Source organism: Pholis gunnellus, assembly GCF_910591455.1.
Source record: "Pholis gunnellus genome assembly, chromosome: 3".
In the NCBI taxonomy this organism is placed as follows: Eukaryota; Metazoa; Chordata; class Actinopteri; order Perciformes; family Pholidae; genus Pholis; species Pholis gunnellus.
Window position 1 is genome coordinate 18,807,741 of NC_136529.1, and position 14,096 is coordinate 18,821,836.

At 42.0% G+C, this 14,096-nt stretch overlaps 1 protein-coding gene across 3 annotated transcripts; it reads right to left on the reverse strand.

Moving 5' to 3' along the window:
• Window positions 1–1,822: 1,822 nt before the first annotated feature.
• On the reverse strand, window positions 1,823–12,870 carry eif4ba (eukaryotic translation initiation factor 4Ba). Of its 3 annotated transcripts, XM_079186404.1 has the most exons (15): window positions 12,834–12,870; window positions 10,975–11,115; window positions 9,727–9,932; window positions 8,514–8,630; window positions 8,321–8,375; window positions 8,057–8,200; window positions 7,334–7,447; window positions 6,452–6,628; window positions 5,863–6,166; window positions 5,477–5,565; window positions 4,889–5,150; window positions 4,745–4,782; window positions 3,450–3,567; window positions 2,955–3,027; window positions 1,823–2,676 (listed from the first exon to the last, which is right to left on the reverse strand). In XM_079186404.1, the coding sequence occupies exons 1-15, from the start codon at window positions 12,844–12,846 to the stop codon at window positions 2,599–2,601; spliced, it is 1,929 nt and encodes a 642-aa protein (XP_079042530.1). In that variant the 5' UTR covers window positions 12,847–12,870; the 3' UTR covers window positions 1,823–2,598. The 3 variants fall into 3 exon arrangements, with proteins under 3 accessions (XP_079042530.1, XP_079042531.1, XP_079042532.1); XM_079186405.1 differs by lacking the exon at window positions 3,450–3,567; XM_079186406.1 differs by lacking the exons at window positions 2,955–3,027; window positions 3,450–3,567.
• Window positions 12,871–14,096: the final 1,226 nt, after the last annotated feature.

Sequence of the window (14,096 nt, forward strand, 5' to 3'; positions counted from 1 at the left end):
GGGTTGCGAAGGAAAACTCTCACACAATAAGCTCTTTCTAAAACCATGTTTCAGGCCTCTGGTTAGACCATGCAAAGCAGTCATTGGTTTAAAGTGAGACAAATCTGTGGCCGCGAGCTAAATTAGCCGAAGAAACCATCAACATGCATTAGTAAGTGCACAAGTAAAATGTTCATGTCTCTGTATTACAGTCTCGACATCAGCAGACACAGTCATGACGGATTATAGATTTAAATAGAGAACACGATGGCATATTTCATTTGATACTTCATCGAGGGACCTGACTGACGCAAACCTGAGTCATGTTGTGGCTTGAAGTGGATGGAAGGACCCTCCTGTGTGGACCAGCTGCTGATTCACATGGGCCACAGGGGGTGGGGGCTAATGGCGCACAAAGACACACGTATATATACCCCACATTTGCAGGTCTCTTTTTACCGTCACATGCAGTAGAGAAGTATTCAGATCTGTACCAGGTAAAATGGGTATATAAATGGGTAGATTATTTCATTAATCCCAGCGTTACAGTTACAGAAGCTTAGAGCAAGAGAACAAACAAAAGGTAATAATGAGTATAATTAAAAAAAACCTTTCATGTTGTTGCCAGTAAAAGTGAAGCTAATAACCACCGTTTACACAGTCGGGTGGTTAAAACTATGAGCATTTCATGTTTATATGTAAATAGTAACTAAAACACACTATTTCTCACTGAAATGCAGTGAAGAATAAAAAGCATAAAATGAAAATATCAGTACAAATTACAAGTACTTAAAAGTGTGCTTGATTACAGTACTTGAGTAACTCAAGTTATTCCACCACTGGGCACACACACACACTTTGCAACCTCACAATGAAGAGGAATCCTTTGCTCACTTCGCTATCATGCAGAACTACATGAAACATCCTTTTACTTTACCCAGATGTTTTATCTCCTAGAATGGCACCTGAACTCAGGTACAATACTTTATCTTACCCGTTTCCCTTTTCAGCGCCATCATTAACAGACGTAGATAAGAATAAGAAAAAGCCTTTTTGTCTCTTAAATTGTCCACTAAGTGAGTCAGCATCTTTCTGTCTCACATCCACACACTTTATGCTACATGAGTGGCAACTTCATAGGAACAATATACTCTAAAATCAATGTACTCTGTGAACAAATACAATTGATTTGATATTGGGACCCATTCCCTCTGCCAGGCGCTAGTATATGCTGAAGAGAATGGCTTGCTACTCAGGGCTCTAGAGGAGTCCTGTCTTCCAGCTTAGTGGGTGCCCTGTGTGTGTGTCTGTGTGGGATGTGAAGCCCAGCAGGATCCTAAACCAGCTGCCACCAGGAGCCCAGACCTCAGCAGGGGGCTGGGACTGAAGAAATACTGTAAAATGTTCCGTCTGTCAGACCACACCAGGAGAACAGAAAGCGGAGGAGAAATACTTTGTTGCTGTTGCACGTAAAAATGATTCGTTTGATGATGCAACTCACCATCATGTGACTGACACGGTTTGATGGGAAGTTTAAAATGACACGCGGTAACAAAAGTGTGTAGGAACATTTCCCAAACCACCGAATCCATCCAGAAATGCATACATAAGAAATGACCACATACTATTTGAACGCACATGATGACCCCAATTTATTGAAAATTGGAAGACATGTTCAAGGAAATCCTCACATCCTAGGCAACTCCAGACTTTCCCCAAATATTTTGTATTACTCACTTCTGAAAGAGTGAATGATTTAGACAGCTTGAAACGACCATTATGAGCCTTTAATGGTTTTCATCAATGCAACGACTGAGGATAATAGTAATGGCACGAAATTCAGTGAGAATCGTGCAGCAGCTGTTTTTTTTTTTTTTTTAAATCAACACATTAGTCACTCCTGCAATACTTCAGTCCATTACACAGTCCTCTATTGCAATACTGTGAATCAGCTTGGAAGCAGTTCAATCATGCTACATGGTGCTGCACACATGACACATGTGTTTGTACTAGTAACCCGTCTCAACATTTATGATGCAGGATTGGAAAACAGGATTTTCATGAATAAATCTGATTTAAAATAATTCTATAGTAACTAATAATTTACTTATGAATAAAAAGACTTATGACTAGTAATGCATTTGATCTAGTAATTATGCCAGCCAATGAATCAAAAATTGATAAAAAGATATTGAAAAACAGGTTCCACTTGGTAAACTACATCTGTCATATCATCCAACCTTACCACATCTGTGATCCACAAATATACAAATTCATTTTTTCCCCACTTTTTCCATTTATTTATTACAATTAATTCAATGTTATCCATCACTTTTCCATGTGTCAGCTACTCCTTTTCCATTTAAAACAAGTCCAGTATGTGACTATTCTTAAGAAGCTGAATAGTCCTGAAGTTGGGGCGGGGGAGGGAGGATGGGTGGGTGTTTTGAAAGAAAAAGGACAGGTTTGTAGGAGGAAAGGAAGGAGGGACTGATGTCCTCCCAGGAGCCTCTTCCATGTGAGGAGTTTTTTCATAAGCTATGTGAGATTACTTTTTCAGCGGTCGTCTTTTTCTCCTCTTCTTCTTGCGCTTTCGGGCCTTGTCTCGTTATCTTCTTTCTATTCTACGTCCTCTGCGTCGTCTCCTTGGTCTCCGTCCATTAGCAAAGCGGCGTACTTACTGGCTGAGCTGAACTTCTGAAGGCAAAACAAAAACGGAACCTGGATCAGAACAGTTAGCTTTGGATGCTAAACAAATAAGAGCGTATACAAGAGACAAGTTGTCAAGGAGGATGCATCATTAGGGGAAATTATTTTATGACTGCTGATGGGCACTGGGGGGAAAAAAAAGGATGTTTTTAAAGCCTACAATGTACGGGGGAGCACTGGTAAAACAACTTACGGCTTTAGGGAAACCCTTTAATGAAGTATAATTTAGGTGAAGTCTGACTAATCCTTGGCAGTGAAGGACTTACAGGGGTTGGGGCTTCTTCAAATTTCTTTGGTTCTGGGGGTGGTCTGGAGTCTCGGTCTCTTCTGTTATCCTTTCTACAATCAGAGCGAACACTGAGGTTAAAATCTATTGGAAAACCTCAGTGCTTGACTTCTGCTGTGAATCCTCAAACACACACACAGCTACAAGACAAACCAAAAGGAGCAAAAACTCTGCTTCATCATCTGAAAGCTGCTTGGCACCCAGTTCACACTGTGCTCAGTTTCAGAAGAAAAGCCTCAAATAACACTCAAATTTATGTTTTACTGTTAATATCTTAGCTCTATAATTAATAATTGATTGTGCTACACCATGTGGATATCTGGAGTAGAAAAGGTAAAGCATTACATGTGCACACCAGAAACCCTTATGTCCAGAATGTGGTGAAACTGAGCAGAGGCCATTCTTTACAGATGCCCAGTGAATGTTCTCCTAGTCGCATTAAGAACTTCGGAGTGCCTAGCTTCGGATGGCTGACCTGTCCGCCTCCTTTCTTCGGTCTCTGTTGGGACCCTCTCCTCGGCCCCGCCCTGCAGGCCCCCCTCGTGCCCGTGGGGGCCCCCGGTCCTGACGCATACCATCAGCCTTGTTCTCATCTTAAAAGAGAAGCCAGACAGTTGAGTGAAGGGAGGTTGTTGGACTTTCTACAGTAGACCACACTCACAACACACTGCAGCATAAGAACGCCACTGGGTTGGATTCATGAAGTGTAAGTCACTGATGTAGGGCCAGATGAGAGGTGCACAGCTGCTGGAATGCAAGCTGAGCTTGTACAGTGTAACTCATTTCATAGAAATTTGAAATTGGTTCGAAAGCTGTGCCAAAGGTTTCCAAAACAATGAAAAACCAGTCAGAGTACTGCTAATAATGAAGGTATTCAGTGTTTGTACATTTGGAAAGATTGCTCGAGTCTGAACCTGATAAGATTTTCTTTCTCAAATCAGAATGGTGGTGCATGTGCATATTATTCTGCAATGTACAATGCAGACTAATGTGAGAAATATTTCAGTGCTCCCCTTGTAATGAATACACTCTTAGCAAGAAGATACGTAATAACACTGCATGTACAGTAAGGATTGGACTCCCTGTCTGTAGAGTGAAGTCTGACCTTTAATGGACTTTATGGCATGAACTGAAAGATCACAGATCAGCTTACAGGCAAACCGTAGTTGCCTTTTCTTGACCACAGAAGAGTTTGAAACTATTTATATATCAGCATTTCAGCATCAATGATCACAAAAAGGAACTCTTTAAAAGTTTGCAAAAACTGTTGGATGGACTGCTAAATAACACTTTACCCTTTTTAAGCACTTCCGTTCATGATAAAACCTCTAAAAACGTCTGAAACTAATGACTGAGTTCCCATCAGTTCTTTGATTTAATTGTAATTGATTTAAAGGACGCTGAGCTTGATAAGAAGAGCCTTAAAATGGCCACCTTACAGAGGCTAAGCCGCTTGGATTAAGATAACGTGACCTCTCCACTGGTCCCAAACTTTGCATTTTTGCCTCACTAGTAAATGGGAATTTAAGAACAGCAATGCTCATTTTCATCCATCCGCTATTTTTGTTTTGGGACTTTTGTTGCTAATATGGCTCTAGACATTCATGTCTTTATCACATAGGATTGCGGATGTATGAAAGTGGTTACAAAACCTTCTTCGTTGTCCTTTGCTTTTGCTGAGTCATAGTTAACATAGTTTGCTCGATTGTATTTATAGTCTATACTGAAGTTTGGTTTGGGTAAAATCTCCCACTCATCAGTAGTCCTTACCTTTTCCAGATCCTATTTCATCTGCAGAACTTGGGGAGCTGAAGAGAAAGTAAGAACAATCAGGGACAGGCATACAAAACACTCACTTTACTTTGACTCTGAGCAGTCTTCCTAACATGCCGTATGTTGAATTTGAGTTCTCACCTGAGCTTGGGAGGAGTTGAACCACTCGGAGAGACGGGAGAAACTGGAGGTCGCCCATCACCCTCGCTAGAGCCTGTGCTGGCTGCACTTCTCTTGGCCCAGACGTTCTCCTTTGGAGGAGGTGCAGGCATCACCTTCAGCGGCTCCTTGGAGGCGCTGATAGGGGGGGGCAGCGGTGAGGTCCCAGGGGAGGAGGGCTCACCTTCTCTCGCACTGAAAACCTCATTCTCTCCAGAGCGCTCACCATCTCGACACCGGGAGGCTGGTGGAGTAAAAGAGGAGCACGTTGTTTCCTACCGTTTTATATCACAATAATATTTTCAACTCTTTTACCACTTGATAAGATATTCACTAAATTGAGTTTGTCTTGGTGGTTTTGTTTAAAGAACACTACCAGAACAGAAGATGGCAGCATTTCTTTAGACAATAAAAAAAGTCTAAAAAACAGTTTAAAAAAAAACAGTTAAAAAAAAAAAAAAGGACACAAAATAGGATACGCTCCCGACAATGCTGCCCCTTCAGGCGTATAAGGAGAAACCAGATATCTGAAGGCAAGCTCCATCAGAATTAAATGCAGATGTATCTCACCTCTTCCAGAATTACTTCCTTGCTGTGAAGACTCACTTCCTGTGCGAGAACGCTGAGTATGAGTTTCTTCAGTACGCCAGCTTGGGTCCCTGAAAACAAAACAAAACAAAACAAAAAGCTTACAAAAGGCCCGAACAAAACTTTTTTTTTTCCTTACTTAACACAATCGCATAGATTATTTGTATCATATGATGTTAACGCAGGTAATTCTTCTGACAAAATTCATGTGTAGCTTAACTTAAGTGCAATGTGTCCGCCCTTAAAATCTTCCTGAAATATATTTCATCATAATTAAACTCCAAGTATTTGAGTATTTGAAAACTAGCCCAAATAGAGTCATCATCTCATCAAAACTAAGGTGTGGACTATTGATATCGACCCCTGACCTGTCTCGCATCTTTCTGTCGGGTCCCCGGCCTTTGTCGTCCTCCAGCTGCCTCTGCAGTCTCTCTTCCTCTTTCTTCAGCCTTTCCTCCACCTCCCTCTCCTTGGCTGCTGTGTCAACCGGCTTGGCTGAACCAAAGATGGACGAGGTCCTGCTGCCGGAGCTCGGAGGTGCAGCTACGGAAGTACCACCGCCACCGCCGCCGCCGCCGCCACCTCCGTCACGACCAGCACTACCGCCGCTACTTTCTTCCTCCTTGGGCATGCTACGGGGCTTAAGGACCAGCTTGGGCCTCTCCAGAGCTCCTGTGAGAGCAGGAAAACATAATATTAATATGGAGTTGTATGGCTGAAAATATATGAAGACACTGTACTCTTTAAAGAGGGAAGTGTGAAAATATTAACATCATTTTTAAGTTCTTAAAAGCTTTCTTTAGATTATATTAATTTAATTAGTGCTTAATATAGAATCCTTAAATTACCGTTGAACATAACTCAAGCAAACAACAACACTACTCAAAAACCTTACTTGTTGTGATCAGTTCATAAATAATGCTGACAAACTGTACTATTTGTGCGTTGAGCTCTTACCATCACGCCTCTCCTCCTTTTTCTCGTACCGGTCCTCACGTTCCCCATAACGTTCCCGGTCCCCGAAACGATCACTGCTACCTCGACTGTCGTCATAATCGCGGCGGAAGCCAGTGCCAAAGGCACGACGACCTCCTCCTCCGTCACGACCAGCACTACCACCACGAGAGTCAAAACCTGGAAGGATGTCAAGAGAGAAAACCAAGTTTAGTTTATAAACAAGTCCAGTTTTATCAAGGGCCGTGTTTTCACTCTTCTCAATGAGACTTCTGTGATGCGCCAGATCTGAACTCAGTTTTGTCTGCACATGCGTGTCCACACTTGATACTTCAATGAGGCTTGCCTTATCGCATAGTGATATCTGATGGTAAAGGAGCGTCTGTAAAATGGTTAATAAACACATTAAGAGCTCTTTACGACAAAAGTCCTGTTACGTTGTTATTTAAAAGCTTTTATTTTGAAGCAGCAAAATCAGGAAACGTTGGGTTTTCATCCAGTGGGTCTCAAGCCCCGGCTTTCCTCCCCTCCTCTCGGTGTGAGGAGAAGATGATTCGAGACCTATGTTTCATAAATTGTTCGGATTGTGCCCACAAGCGGTCCACATCTCAACTAGACCCGAACTCTGAACCACATAGTGGCAGATTGGATCCCAATGCGAGCAATATCTTATCTCTGAGCATTGACGGTTAATGCGTCCTGCCATGATTGGATGACAGACGTTGCATCGAAAAGACAAATTTAACAACAGCCAAGATTGCAGCAGAGCAATCAGGGAGTCGTGTGAGCCAATTACTTCATTAGGAAGGGCATTTATGATTAGGAAGCCAAAGAGCTGCTTATACAGCCAGGTAGCACTGAATCCCAACAAGCACTAAGACACACCTCCTCTATCGAAGTCTCTACGGTCCCGGTCATCATAGCGATCTCGGAAGCGGTCATTGTCCCGCCGTGGCCCATCTTTGAAACGATCCGACTCACCAAAGCGGTCCCGTGATCCTGCAAGAATTGTAACAGAACGATGACATTTCACTTATATATACACACACACACTTATTTTCAAGTCAACATTTAGCAAAAACTATATACATAGCACTATAAAAAAAGAATATAAAGCTGTTATCACAACTCTGAAGCAAAATCAGGGAAAACCTTTTTCAAGGAGAGTGAATTTGAACACTTTGGAATAGTTGATTGGTTTACCACTAGGGGTGTAACGGTGTGTGTGCCGTTCGGTACAGGACGTCCAGTTCAGTACAGGACGTCCAGTTCAGTAGCTGTATGCAGACAATTTAACTAAAGCGTTGAATATTTCATATCAAACATTTAATTTACATCGGTATCACCAGAATGTGTCGCAAAAAAACCCGGAGTGGACAGGGAGTCTCCTCCTCTCCGCGTCGTTCAGACAGCCTCCCACTGCAGATTCAGCAGCCTAAGTAGCTAACGCAAGAGAGTATCGCTGCGAATATGTGACCAGGAAGAATTATGGACAATGAGCAACTATGTTCCGAATAGTGAATTTTGCCGTTACATAGGTCCCTTCTGTCCAAAACCACAAACGCATGTATTCATGTCAAAGCACGCACAACAACAATTGTGACTCACTCTCTCCAAAGGCTTCCTCTCTCTTGGGAGGTCCATCGTCGGCATCTGAACTGGGACGAGCCCTCCAGTCACTGTCCGTCTTGTCGGGCCCCATGTCCGACATCCGTCCACCCCTGTCTCGGCCTCCCATACCATTGTCTCTCTCTGAGTGGAGAAGAGGAGATATTAAGTTTAATCATAGAATGAAGGTTAAAGGACATATTCCCAACCTAGTGACCAGAAGACATTGCAGCAAAAAAAAAAAAAAAAAAGTGAGCGATGTACCTTTATCATTCGACTGGTCTGCAATATCTACACGGATCCTTCGGTTTCCCAGGTTCTGTTGGCATGAACAAATTGAGTAGGTAGTCATTGTCCCGTATGCATCTTTGGTACAACTATGGATCTTTGTCACTCATGTTTAGTTCAAATAAAAATGCAACTACTATAAAACCAAGTTTTTGTTGCATCCTCTCACCTCCTCGTTGAGACTCAGGGCCCTCAGGAGGGAGTCCACATCATCAAATTCAGCATAGCCGAAGCCCTTCAGCCTCTCTGGGTTACTGGGCTCTCTAGGCAGACGCACTGCACTGATCTGGTGAAGATGGTGACAGAATAACATATAAAAACAGAGAATGCACTGATCTGGGCCCAGCACTGTACAGTTCACCCATTTACGAATAGGAGACAGACAGTAGTAGGCGTGACGGGAAAAGAAATGTGATTCTTAGATGCATCGCTATTCTCTCATTAACGATTATGACTCGATGCAGAAAACTCAATCGGAAATTTCAAACTTGAATTGTCAACACCGGGCTGTCTATTCCCTACCGCAACAGACGTAGTACACGCGCGTCTTGTTTACGGTCTAAACTTGGCTAAATACTAGCGGCGTTTTGGTGGGCGGATTGAGCTTGAGCAGCCGAATAAGGATACGATCCGACCGGCACCCCATAGATTAAAGGCTGACGCGTGGAAGCATTTCGATTCTTTTACTTTTGGTCCACTACATCTCAGAGGAAAATATGGTACTTTTAGCTTCACATGTGACAATTTAGATTCAGATTCTTAATACAAAATATAAATCAACTAATAAATAATGATGTAATATTAAGTAGTACTTAGCCTAAGTAAAGTAAAGTAATCAGTGATTATCATTCAATGATATAGACTTACGGCAAATATATTAAATGGACCATTCTGCATAAAAAGTACTTTCACTTCTGGTACTTTAATTAGATTTTGATGTTGATACTTTTACTTAAGTAACATAATGAATGCAAGACTTTTACTTGTAACTGACAATTTCTACACTGTGCTTTTGTAAAAAAAATGGAATGTGAAACACATTGGTTGTATCAACATGAATGGTGATGACACAGCAAAAGAGTCACACTCACAAAGCATTACAAACGAGACGGGGTTTTTCTTTCAAGACGTGTCGGTTGGGTTAACGAGTTTGCTGCAGATCAGCACTGAGGACAGTCTGCCGTCCACCAAAGTCTAGGTTATTAATAGGAAACACTGATATATATATATATATATAATTCATATTGTTTATAGTAGAATATCAGTACGTGTTCTTTCCATATTTTCAGACGGCAAAAATAGACCCCCGAAAGTGCTATGTGTTATGTGTTATATGCCCTGCAGCGTGCGTGTGCGTGTGTGTGTGTGTGTGCTACACCTACTGCCAAGCCGCGGAAGAAGTCTTTGATCGAATCCTCAGAGACATCATAGGGCAGGTTGCCCAGGAAGGCCGTGTACGGTGGGCTGCGGGGCAGTCGGGACCGGTCAACATTGGGTTCACGAGCCGAGCGAGGTGCTGTGGGCAGGATGGACCGGTCAATGGCCGGTGCCCGGAATGAATCCTCCTCCGTGTGCCACGAGGTCGAAACTGGAAGGGTGAGAAACAAATAACACAAAACTTACTTTCAGTTACTGACCAACAACTGATTATTTTCTCAGCCAAATCAAATTGTTTACAGGATATTCAACCTTTGTTTCCTTATAATGCATGTTATACTTGACTTCTTTCTTTACAGGGCTTGTACAAAGGCCATGAAGTAGTCCACGACCATGAGATATTAGTTTACGGATAATTACAATCCCGCCTCGGCATTATGAAGGTTGGTTTATGGCTTTTGCCAGCTACACCTACAGTCAGTCTATGGGGACATCCATGGGTTACACTCGTCGTGTTTTTGATTCATCACAGTACATTTTGTTTTTACGTCCTCTGGCGTTTCGGAAAATAATGTAAAAAAACACTTAAATGCATCATGCAAAGGAAATATGACGATGTTATAAAAGCCACAATGGAATATGAGCGGGGGTGCACAAGAAACTATCCAGAGAACGATAGTTCATAGCTAATAGATCATAGAGAGATTAATTAATGTACTTGATCAACCCTATTGTGTTTGTGATCAGATGAAGTTTTAATGATAAATTGAATGTCTATCACAGAGTTAGTGGATTCCTTTCAAAATCTCATTATTAGATCTGACAGAAAACTGTAAAGATTCAAGTTAAACATTAAAAAAGCAGCACTGCAGGCTGAACAGTTTCATAACCTGCAGAGTTATGTTTTCATCTAGAAGTATTATAAGTCTTAAATAATGTAACAATATATTCATTTTTATAGCTACCGTGTACAATTTAAGAGCTCAGACACTCGATGTTGCAGTAATTGAACGGAAAACTTAAACCATCTCGACATGATCGTGATTATACACGATTCGCCAACTTGCCCAACCTGTTCTTCACTGCTGTATAGCTTTAAAAAGACCAACAACGCTCTGCAACAACACATCATATTACATTCAGTGTCTGCATTCTCATATTGATCTTTCTTTCGCTAGATGGAAAAATGCAAGACAGATCCAAGGTTTGCCAGATAAAAACTTCCTGTGTGCATTTCAGTGTGCGCTGCTCACCATCTCCGTCTAAGTCATCAGTCTCATCGGCCCAGCTAGTGGACTTGGCTGGGTAGCTGGGGGGCGCGTTGCTGGTTCCCTTGTCATCTGCCAGGAAGTCGGTCAGAGTGAGGGTCTTCCCCTTCTTATTCTTCTTCTTAGCTGAAGGGGAGATGAACACAAGAGTACATAGTCAGCCATGGGTTGGTCGTCTATACGTATATCTGTCAAAAGAAGTCTTTAAAGCCTAAATTCGCCTTCACTTCATAAATTTAAAGATGGCTAAATGGTACATTTATGATAATTAGTCGTAAGAACAGGGACGTCAGACTGCTTCACTGGCTTTCAATAGACAAAATACTCATTAAAGCAGTGAAATGCAATGCTGTGACATTAAATCTTTTAAACACCAACACAACATCGGTCTGGGTTTGTGTGCGTCTCCATTCATGTGGACAGCTGCTGAGACAATGTCTGACTTATTTTCCTACGGGAAAGTAAACACACAGGGAGTGGTCTGTCAACAGATCGCAAAAGGTTTGTCTCTGCTGGTTCCACCCTAATAATGCAATGCGAGGATCAATAATTGTGACCACAGGACCGCATGTTTGCTGCATTTTTATTTTTTTTAGGGAATACACCTTGGAGTCTTGCATAGTGTGTTTGAATAGCAAACAGTTTCCTGTTGCACATGGGGGCTCCACACAGCTCAGAGCAGGTCTGGCTTGTTTTGGTCTGATTTTTAAAAAAAAAGGGGAGATACAATAAAGCTGTCTGTGAGCTTTATTGTGAAAATCCCAGCTGTCAGGACATTCTTCACACACATCTTTACAAAACCTGCTCACATACACACTGTTACCAACTCTTCCCCAGTACATAATGCTAAGTCATTGTTTACAATCCACGGGCCCAACTGGCCTCGACTGCTTACACCCACTAGAACTGAATAGTAATACCCTGACTGCAAAATAGATTTTTTTTTTTGTGTGCTCCTCACTACTGTGACATTAGCCACATGGGAGCTGCGTAACGTTAACTTTGGGCAGCATTGACTTCAGCTAACGCAACAATAGCATAACAGTTACGAGGGCCAACACACAGGTTGTTAGTTTGCCATATACGCAGATCGCTTTTGTCTTTACGGGCTTAGTCAGCAAAGGAGTGCCGACGAGGGAAGTGTCCCTGTTAAGCAGGCTAGGTTTTAGGGCCTAGTGCACGTCGCAGCGCCAGGATCCAAGTGCGCCATCGTCGGAGCAAGACTATGTCGGTCGGGTGGGACGGCTAAAGTTGCGAAGCTGCCAGGGAAGTATTTAGGAGTCGATCCGACAGGCCCAGCTGCCCCGTTTCATCAAACACCGATAGCAGGGAGCCAGGCTGCACACGTGGGGAGACTCCTCGGGCTGCACGGACTTCTCGGCCCAACTCCTCCTCCACGGAAACGCGCTTGCGCCCGATGGTTATCTGCTGTGAGCGCCACGGCGAGCTCCGCTACGAGCATACAATGTGCCAGCTCTGCACGCAGTTAGCAACATTTCCTAACAGGTCACACAATGCCCAATACGTGTAATACGATGTAGACCCGAGAGAGGATAGCCCACACATCGAAATAACATTTTTTCCATAGGAAAATACCACATGTGGTCTGTAACATGAGGTTAAAATGTGCAAATCGTTGTATCGTTCGTTCGCCTTCCTCCAGCAGTTACGTATTTACCGGGCCAAAACAACCGACGAACCGATTTATACACGCGGGACAACGACGCCAATCAACGAGACGACACTTATACAATCCCAAAACTAAACATATTTTATTTTATCGCGGTAAAACCCTCTTAAATTCCACCCAACCGGCCCAGATCGTTCACCCTCGTAAGCCTCACCTGACGCCGCCATGTTGGAGAACGAGTTCGTAGTAGTTCCCGGATGAAGGCGTCAGAGGTTTATTGTCGGGAGCGCGCATCGCCGTTCACGGGCATGTGTCCTCTCTTGTTTGCCTACTAGACAACTCATTCTGGCTGTAACTTTCACGGTTTTTCATTTATTTCTCTTTTATAGCAGTCTTCAAATCCATGGCCCAAAGCTCTCAATGCAGCTTTAATCCTCATTCTACTAACTTCGGTCCCCACAGATTCCCAAGAGGAAGCCTACTTTTATATCTGTCATATGTCATAGGTGCTTTAATCCATCATTCAAAATGTTCATGAATTTGTCAATAAATGTGTTTCTGATGACTTTGTATAATTGTTTTTTGTTATAATTGATGCTTTTTAAATAATAATCTTAATATGAATGTATTGGTTGCCGAACACCATAAAGCACCAGATTGCAGCCTATGATGTTTTAATAGATACAATAGGGTAGATAAAATGTTTGCTATGAGTCCTAATTTAAGGAATCACACACTATCAGGGGTAAGGGCACTCTGTCAGTCATTTTGAAGTAGACAGACACAGATTTCCTCTCAGTCTATTCTTGTTTTACCCAATATTCAAAGTAACATGATCTTTTTTTTTTCTACAGATTACATTAATTACATAATTAATAATGTTTGGAGAAGAAAATGGCTGTTTCTTACTTTATTCTTGGGGTCAGCATATAGTCAGTAGGTATAGTCCTGTATGTTAAATATGTTGCTATGAGAGTTAAATATTTCATATTCATCAGAATCAGTTTTATTGGCCAACGATGTGTACACATACAAGGAATAAAAAATAAATAATTGACTTTTTGTCATGACACTCAGGGAGAAATAGACCTAACAGCTAAGAACAGGGACCACCAGAGCTGAGCAAATAAAGCTGAAGAAAAAGAAAGACTGTTCAGTACACAATGCGTATAAATAAAGGAATATAAAAGGCACAAATGACCAACAACAAAAATAAGATAAAATGTCTACACACAAGTCAAGTGTTTATGTTGTAAACCGTACAAATAATGCAAAAAAATAACTACTGAATGTACGTGTTAAAATATAGTTTATACACACAAGATTTATATCAACAGTGAAAAAAACGTGCATTGCAAACTGTGAAAATGTCGTTTATAATGGTAGCAAGGATGTTATGGTGTTACATTGTTATTGACAGTATATGAGTGATGCTGACTGTTCATTTGAGTGATGCCCTGCGGGAAGAAACTGTTCT

Coding starts and splice junctions, on each gene's coding strand:
- eif4ba (XM_079186404.1), bottom strand. Junction 5,566..5,862: donor GACAGAAAGATGCGAGACAG/GTCAGGGGTCGA, acceptor TTTTGTTTTCAG/GGACCCAAGCTGGCGTACTG. Junction 3,028..3,449: donor CGAAGAAAGGAGGCGGACAG/GTCAGCCATCCG, acceptor CTCTGATTGTAG/AAAGGATAACAGAAGAGACC.